Source organism: Acipenser ruthenus, chromosome 7, assembly GCF_902713425.1.
Source record: "Acipenser ruthenus chromosome 7, fAciRut3.2 maternal haplotype, whole genome shotgun sequence".
Taxonomy (NCBI): Eukaryota; Metazoa; Chordata; class Actinopteri; order Acipenseriformes; family Acipenseridae; genus Acipenser; species Acipenser ruthenus.
Genome location: NC_081195.1, coordinates 10,214,699 through 10,224,016, shown reverse-complemented (window position 1 = coordinate 10,224,016; position 9,318 = coordinate 10,214,699). Strand labels below are relative to the sequence as shown.

General features: G+C 37.7%; 1 protein-coding gene across 1 annotated transcript; it reads left to right on the top strand.

The window, feature by feature from the left end:
* The first annotated feature begins 2,863 nt into the window (after nucleotides 1-2,863).
* LOC117415771 (retinol-binding protein 3-like) lies at nucleotides 2,864-8,693 on the top strand. Its single transcript, XM_034026561.3, has 4 exons — nucleotides 2,864-5,980; nucleotides 6,424-6,614; nucleotides 6,845-6,987; nucleotides 7,877-8,693. The coding sequence occupies exons 1-4, from the start codon at nucleotides 2,975-2,977 to the stop codon at nucleotides 8,200-8,202; spliced, it is 3,666 nt and encodes a 1,221-aa protein (XP_033882452.3). The 5' UTR covers nucleotides 2,864-2,974; the 3' UTR covers nucleotides 8,203-8,693.
* Nucleotides 8,694-9,318: the final 625 nt, after the last annotated feature.

The window sequence follows — 9,318 nt, the reverse complement described above, 5'->3', positions numbered from 1 at the left end:
ATTGCAAATTGTGGCAAAATGTAAAAAAATGCCTACACGCAAAAACCCCTGAAGAATGTGCCTGTGACCATAAGGATTTCGTTGTGGAAGACAGCAAAGGAAAGAAGATAGAACTTAAGTGTGCAAGTACTGTCGAGAACTATCCAAGATGAGGAGTCCACGTCACGGTGTGACGTATATGCCTAGCAACGCACAGTCGCCATTCTTGGAGGGGAAAACAAAAGCAGGCTGCATAGAGTTTACAGCCTGCTTGGACCTGGGAAAACACATTTGTTTGCGACAGAAATGGCATATGATTATATTGAAAGTCTTGTAATATATAATAGACCTATAGAATGGGCAATGTTAATGATTAAAATACAAGGATAAAGGGACTAGGTGGTGCCTACTTCTTACTGCATTCCTGACTAGGGCTTACCACAGTGGCATTCCTTGCCAGGGCCCTTTCAAACCTCTTGATCTTGTTCTCGTCAACCTCTAGGGGCAGCAGTGTAGAGTAGTGGTTAGGGCTCTGGACTCTTGACCGGAGGGTTGTGGGTTCAATCCCAGGTGGGTGACACTGCTGCTGTACCCTGAGCAAGGTACTTTACCTAGATTGCTCCAGTTAAAACCCAACTGTATAAATGGGTAATTGTATGTAAAAAAATAATGTGATATCTTGTAACAATTGTAAGTCGCCCTGGATAAGGGCGTCTGCTAAGAAATAAATAATAATCTATGCTCTTTGCTGCTTTGTGTGGAAACAATGTTGGAATATAATCTGTATGCTCTGAATTGTTGTTCTTTTTGCCCGGAAAACCAAAAGCAATCATAGTCATAATGATAAGACTCTACCCTGAATTTAATTAAATGTAAGCATGATATGGGGACGCACCATATTATAATGGTTATATTGTGGTAAATACTTCATACTAAATTATTACCTTGAGAAATTAACATGTGGTTAATTTCTATGGGGAATGGACGATTGTTTTCCCCTTTTTGTTGAAATGTAAGCTAAGTCACTTGAAAGGGATTTAATTCCAGTAAAGGACAATAAAGTTATACGTTATAGATTACATTGCTGTCACACATGGTTTACTTTTGAAACAATGCAAGTCAGCAGTCCTACTTTTTGCAGATACAGCATTTCAATACTAAATCAGCACTGAATCAAGGAAATGCCTCAACAATAAAAACGAGCCGCCTCACCGTGCAAAAGCTTGAACATTGAATCCTACATCTAACAGTTAGATTCTAACCCATGTATACACTTTTTAAGGTTTGGCATTATACAAGTTTTACTTTAAAATGTTTTTTGCACATTTTGTGTTACTGCTGTTTACGTACAAGGCCTTGCAGTAATTTCCTATCCTCAGTAAAAGCAGTGTGAAAATCTGTTTTCTCATTCAACCAATACATCCAAAAGAAATCCAACATTCAATGAAAATGTTTTCTTCTTGCATAACTTGAAAGTTCTGCAGATGCTCACTCAAATGAGGTTCCCCTTTCTGACAGCGCCATCTAGCGCCCTCAAACGGTACGGACATTGCAAGGAATCTTGTGCAAAGAGTGCACTCTACAGGTTGCTTTCCCACAAGTTCAGTTTTGACCTTTCTTAATTAGTTGAGCTCTGGTTGAGCCCAGTCTAATATGATAGCATCCACCACATGATATTGTAATTTATCTTACAAAAGTTTCTTACCCTCACACTGAAAATATTTTATGGTTAATTTATCATGTATGTTTGTACAAGAATGTGTACTAATTATTCATATCAGGGGGACATTAAATATTAAAGCAAACATTTATAAACGTGGTATCTGTATGAAATAAATGACTTTTTAATCATTTAAACCTTGTATGTAGATATTTACATTCATTAAAAAATTTGTACACTGCAGTTACCTCCTTTCATACTATATATACAGTAGATAGGTAGATAGATCATTTTTCCTTCTAATAAGGATAGTTTGCAGTATTAGCAATATATATGTTTTTTTTGATATTGTTGTTGTTGTGTTTTTTTTTTTTATGAAACACGGTTAGTCAATGGTAGACAGCAGCCCATATTCCCATCCTAGCATGGCACTGTTATGTTTAAATTACAAACCAAATATAGCTGCACAGATTTAATATCTGGTTATAAACGTGTTTTACTGCTGCTAGGCTAATAAGCAGAATTAACGAAGTTGTTACTTCCACTAGCTGATCCTCTTTATAAATACAATGACTTATACGTCCACCATTGACGCATTGACCAATATGGTTCCATTCTTAGTACAGGTAACTTGGTTCCTATTGGCTAAAAACAATGGCCAGACAAGAGCTTAGGTAATCAAATGGTATTAAAATGGTATTAAAAGATAAGCTTGATTAACTATATAGTATGCAGTTGTTGCATAATGTAATCTTCAACAGTCTGTCTGCTGGATTCTTCAGATAATACAGTTTAAAGCAATGCTGATATTATTCAATACAAAATGAAATACTCTGATTTAGATTATGAGGTCTGGAGATGAGGGATTAATTTAAATCACAAGTCAAATACATTTTCATGGTCTAAATTTTGCACTCAGGAGTCACATCACAAAATGACCACACAATTTGGTACAATTAGCAGTCCGCCCCATAAAAGAAGCCAAGGACTGGGCATAAATGAATACTCAAGGGTTTATTCCCCATTCCTATGCTATCCCTGCTCTGTGGATCAACGTGACATGATCAGCTTGTCCAGTCTGTTACGTGTCCCTTATATCTAGATGTGAATGCAGTTCCTCTATTCTTTGTTTCTTCTTGTGTTGCTGAAGGCCCCCACATTAATGCGATTAAAGGTTTAGTTTAAACAAAAGCTTCTTATGTTGGTATGGTCAGAAAGCTCTTTGCAGGAATTCATCCTCATTTCTCAGAGCAGTCTACAGAATGAAGCACAGCTGAACCTTGCTCAAGCGTATGTGACAGTTCTGCGGTTTAAAAAGCTACATTTCAAGCAAAAATGGCAAGAATTGTGTGTTTGCTGGTGACGCTCTTGTTCGTCAGCAATGCTTTGTCGGAGGGCATATTTCAACCAACCTTGGTTCTGGATATGGCCCAGGTTCTTCTCAACAACTACTGCTTTCCTGAAAATCTAGTCGGAATGAAAGAAGTAATAGAACAGGCAATCAGGAGTGGTGAAATGCTTCACATAACGGATCCAAGAACGCTCGCCACTGTGTTGACAGCTGGTGTTCAGGGTGCTCTGAATGACCCAAGGCTGGTTGTGTCCTATGAGCCTGGTGCTCCTGCCCACTCGCAACCTCCTGTTCTGCCGGCACTACCACCAGATCAGCTCCTGCATATGATTAAGAGTTCTCTCCATTATGAAGTTCTGGAGAATAATGTAGGTTACTTGCGGATCGATCATATTATTGGAGACAATGTCGTTCAGCAGATTGGTCCTTTGCTTGTTAACAGTGTTTGGAGAAGCGTTATGCATACATCATCTTTGATTTTGGATCTTCGCTACAGCACTACAGGACAAGTGTCAGGGATTCCTTATGTTATCTCTTATTTCTGTGAAGCAGATCCTGCTGTTCATATTGACACAGTTTATGACCGCCCATCAAATTCCACAAAAGAGATCTGGACACTGTCTTCAGTTCTGGGTGAAAGGTATGGAAAAGACAAAGATGTAATCATTTTAACAAGCAAGTTTACTGAAGGTGTGGCTGAAGACATTGCTTATATTTTAAAGCACCTGAATAGAGCCATCACTGTTGGTGAAAGATCAGCAGGTGGATCTCTAAAGATTGAAAAATTGAAGATTGGGGAATCAGATTTTTATATTACTGTCCCCAGTGCTAGATCCGTCAATCCCATTACAGGGCAAAGCTGGGAAGTAAATGGTGTGTTCCCTTGTGTATCGACAAATGCTGATGATGCTCTTGAGAAAGCAAAATCAATTTTGGCTGTCAGAAGTGCAGTCCCTACAGTAGTCCAGTCTGTTAGTAGCATAATTAAAAGATACTATTCATTTACTAATAGGGTGCCTATGCTCCTTAATCACATTTCATTGATTGATTATTCTTCAGTTATTTCAGAAGAAGACTTAGCTGCTAAACTAAATTATGAGCTGCAGTCTGTGTCTGAAGATCCACGCTTAATGGTCAAAATCATGGCAGAAGCTCCAGTCACTACAGAAGACACATCTCCAGCAGGCAAATTACCAGAAGACCCTGGATTTCTCCAGGCTTTAGTTAACACTGTTTTCAAAGTAAAGATTTTGCCTGGAAATATTGGATACCTTCGGTTTGATAAATTTGCTGATACTTCTTTGTTGGAAAAATTAGGCCAATATATTGTCGACAAAGTGTGGGATCCCATTAAGGACACTGAGAACCTCATCATAGATATACGCTATAACACTGGTGGTCCATCTGGTGCTGTCCCTCTCCTTCTGTCTTACTTCCAGGATCAAACACAGGAAGTTCATTTTTTCACAATATACAACAGAGTGAATAATTCTACAAAAGAATTCTATACCATTCCTAATATCCGGGGACAACCCTATGGAGCAAAGAGAGGAGTATATGTGCTTACTAGTCATCATACCGCAACTGCAGCTGAGGAGTTTGCTTACCTAATGCAGTCACTGAGCAGAGCAACAATAATTGGAGAAATAACTTCTGGTACTTTGTTACATTCCAGATACTTTCAAATTGAAGACACCAATGTGGTCATCACAGTTCCAGTTATAAATTTCATAGATAATAATGGAGAATGTTGGTTAGGTGGTGGGGTTGTTCCAGATGCAATCGTGTTGGAAGACGAGGCCTTAGAAAAAGCTAATGAAATCATAGCATTTCACCCTGAGGTCCATGCCTTGGTAGAAGGTGCTGTGAAACTATTGGAAGTCAATTATGCTATCCCTGAAGTAGCTACTAAAGTAAGGAAAGTCCTCCAATCCAAATGGTCAGAAGGTTTATATCGATCAGTGGTGGATTATGAGTCCTTGGCCTCTCAGTTGACTTCAGATTTGCAGGAGACATCAGGAGATCACCGTTTACATGTTTTCTACAGTGACATTGAGCCAGAGGTATTGGAAGATCAAGCCTCCAAAATCCCAAGCCCTGAAGAACTTGTATATATTATAGAAGCATTGTTCAAGATTGAAATTCTGCCTGGTAATGTTGGCTACCTGAGATTTGATATGATGGCAGATGCCGAAATAATAAGGGCCATTGGGCCACAACTTATTAATCTCGTTTGGAACAAACTTGTCAACACTGACGCTTTGATCATTGACATGAGATACAACACCGGTGGCTATTCCACAGCAATCCCAATATTTTGCTCATACTTCTTTGATGCAGAACCCCCTCGTCACCTATATACTGTCTTTGACCGTTCCACATCTAGCACTGCACAAATAAAGACAATACCTGCAGTTTTGGGAGAGAGATATGATTCAAAGAAAGACATTTACATTATCACCAGTCATATGACAAGTTCTGCTGCTGAAGCATTTACTAGGGCAATGAAAGACCTAAACAGGGCTACTATTATTGGGGAACCAACCATAGGAGGATCATTGTCAATAGGCACCTATAAAATTGGAGACAGTCATTTATACACATCCATTCCCAATCAAGTAGTACTCAGTGCCGTTAGTGGAAAGGTTTGGAGTGTTTCTGGAGTTGAACCCCACGTTGCAGTTCAGGCTAATGAGGGAATGATTGTTGCCAATAGTATCATTAACCTTCGCTCCAAAATCCCCTCCATTGTGCAAACTGCTGGGAAGCTGGTTACTGATAATTACGCGTTTTCAGAAATAGGTGCAGGTATTGCTGCAGAAATGATGGCTCTCGGTGAGAAGGGAAACTACGACATGATCAATTCAGAGTTAGAATTGGCGGAAAAACTCACAGCTGACCTACAAGCATTATCTGGGGATAAGCATTTAAAGACTGTTTACATACCTGAAAATTCGAAAGATCACATTCCCGGAGTTGTACCAATGCAGGTAGGATTTCAAAATGACTTTTAGATTTTAGAAATAACCTGTCAAATAATCTATGAGCCTGATTCTATCCAGCCAGTATTGCTGTGGACAAATTCCATTCATCGTTCACATGAACACTGATGCCAATAAGCTTTGTTGTCCTTATGGGGCCTCTATACTGAAGAACCGATGCAGTTTAGAGTTTATTGGTTGTGTACTGCAGGTTGTGTACATGCATTTATTTATTGAATCAAACACAATATTATACAATACAATATCAATATCTCCATAATATACAATACAATAATAATAGTTTAAAAATTATATAATAAAATGAAAAAAAACTTTTTTGAAAAACACACAACTCAAACTCTATATTACTTTTTATTTTTGTTTATATTTACTTTTGAATCTTTTGCTTGTAAATGTTATATGTATTACCCAAATCTTTGTCTTTGTTTTAGATTCCATCTCCTGAAGTGTTTGAAGACTTGATCAAATTTTCTTTTCACACTGATGTGTTTGAGGACAACATTGGATACCTTCGATTTGACATGTTTGGGGAATTTGAACTCATCACTCAAGTGTCAGAGTTACTGGTGGAGCATGTGTGGAAGAAGATTGTCAACACAGATGCTTTAATTGTTGATCTTAGGTACACCTTTTGCTAATTTGTGTGCAATGTTAATATGTGTCTCGGCAAGTATTAATTAGTACATATCGGGGCAGTAGCAATATATTTTATTAATTTGTAAGCAGGTAACTTAGACATGTTTAATCAATAGTGGCTTAAAACAAAATATGTGCTATAATATGACCAGTATATATTGCAGTCATAGTAATCCCTTCTTCACTGCTAATGCAACTTTTTCAACTGTATTGCAGATTTAACATTGGAGGACCTACATCATCGATTGCTGCTTTCTGCTCATATTTCTTTGATGAAGATCAAAAAGTTCTTCTGGATAAAATCTACAACAGACCATCTGAATCAACTAGTGACTTATGGACCATATCTCAGCTCACTGGTAATAACGTTTTCTAAAGTTAAATAAAGTATTCATTAAGAACAACAAGCATATATACTTAGAGCGCCATTCGTGCCAATGCGTTCCAGTCATGTTAAATGTTTCCCTTTTAATTCTCTCTCACAGGCAATGGTGTACAGGTTAACAGCTCATTCAGTATTGAAAAGTTACCCGATAGTGCTTCATTCATTCAAAATAGTGATGAATATGTAGGAATGGAGGAGTGACCATTGTTGCAAGAGACTGAACTACGTTTAACTTGTATAATGCTGAATTTCTTTCAAAAGGACATTTCAATAAATGAAATTTATAATTAAAGTTCGGGAGGAGGGTCAGACACCAATCTCCGCATCACCAAATTGAATCATTCAATTTACACATTAGCTCATTTAAATTGTTAGCACTATAAATACCCTCTTCACTTATCTCTCAGTTGCGTTTTGATTTCATCGTAACCCACCACCTCCCCATCTCCACCTTTCTTAATAACAGTTTTTATGTTTTATCAAATGGGGGTCTCAGCCTCGTCCAGTTGGCCAGGCAGCGAACCCTCAAACCAAGTTAGGTTTGATGCCAAATGAATGTGTATATACAGCATACTTTTCTGTTAAATCGCATACTCCGCATTCTCTACAATAAATATTTGTACTAAAACATTTTGTGATTGGTGTTTGTCCCGAACTACTGAAAGTCTTCTTGTGACCATAGCTCCTCCCTTATGTCAGAATCAATTTGCTTCTAGTTTCAAAACCTTGCAAGGCCCCTTACCTCTTGACTGTGTTTCTTTCCCCCCTTTGTCACCTTCACTAAAAAAAGACTAGAATAAACATTTTGAAAATATCCTCCATGAAATCATTCAAATATGTATTTTTTTTTATTGTATCACAAGGTGAAAGATATGGTTCAAAGAAGGACTTGGTAATACTGACTAGTGCAATGACAGCGGGAGCTGCAGAAGAATTCATCTTCATAATGAAGAAGCTGGGAAGAGCCCTGATTGTTGGTGAAGTAACCAGTGGTGGATGTCATCCTCCTCAAACATACCACGTGGACGACACCAATCTCTACCTCACCGTCCCCACCAGCAGATCAGACAGCTCTCAGGGGGCCTCCTGGGAGGGAGCTGGGATCGTTCCTCATATAGAGGTGGCTGCTGACGAGGCTCCAGCCAAAGCCAAGGAAATACTCAACAACCATTTACGTGCTAGAAATTGAGTGGTTGTATTAAAGGCATTATGATCCGTGGGTTTTTATGGATGAAGAAAAATTTGATTAATCTTTTGTGTGATTTTCTATTTCGTGAGTGTTTGTCAGACTGAGAACAAAAACTAATGTAGTGCAGTTTACTTCTACAATATTTAGAAAAAAAAACTTTGTATTTAGTGTACAATTATTCATCTGTTGGTGTATTAGATATATATATATATATATATATATATATATATATATATATATGTGTTGATATTTTTGTTGTCAACAAGGAAGTTATAAATTTGTATAACTTCACTTTATGTCTTTGAAAAGAGAGCAAAACAAGCAGAGAAAATGCAATCCCCAGTACCTGAGCTGAAGCGTCTCTAAAGTGCAACGGCCTTTCGGATGCTCGTTGCTTCTCATGGTGGGGGTTGTGATTGCATTACAAAAACTGTAACCATGTCTGAAAATGTCAAAACAGATCATGAATTTTATTAAATATTTTTCCTGTCTATGCTGTATTCTTTCTGTGTACTACGGGTTTGATGAAATTTCAGCAATATATATATATATATATATATATATATATATATATATATATTACAGTATATATGTGCAATTTACAGACAGACATCTGCACTGAATCCTACGGGCCAAACTTTTTTGTCTTTTACTTTAACCGTATAAGGGATTTGTTTGAACCCTATACCCTGCCGACATGAACTACAGCTGGATTTTTTTTAGAGCATTTTACAGCATTAGGTAATCCTCCAGGATTGCATCACACTCATTTTTAGGCAATCCCAGGTTTACCACAGATAGGTGATTGATACAATACAGGGTGATTCCACAGGGATGTAATAAAATCCAGCTGTGGCTTATCCCATTGGATAGGTTGATGAAATTCCCCTTGTAATCTTTGTATGCAATCCAATCACTTAAATAGGTTGTTTAATATATAAAACATATACATTAGTTGTACTTCAAACAATCCTAGCACCATTTTGTTTGATAGGGCCTGCTAAGGTGTGTAGTACATTTCTCATGATGTGCATCCCAAATAGCTAGTAATATTTAGTTTTTTGTGTCAAAGCACACAAACCACTGTGTATGCTGGAGTGCTGACAGCATTACTGC

What these genes read in the sequence shown, in the direction of transcription:
- LOC117415771 (XM_034026561.3), top strand. Translation starts at nt 2,975, where the DNA reads ATGGCAAGAATTGTGTGTTTGCTGGTGACGCTCTTGTTCGTCAGCAAT. An exon ending in GCTTTAATTGTTGATCTTAG is followed by an intron (nt 6,615 to 6,844) that starts GTACACCTTTTG and finishes ACTGTATTGCAG; the next exon opens with ATTTAACATTGGAGGACCTA. An exon ending in GACCATATCTCAGCTCACTG is followed by an intron (nt 6,988 to 7,876) that starts GTAATAACGTTT and finishes TTGTATCACAAG; the next exon opens with GTGAAAGATATGGTTCAAAG.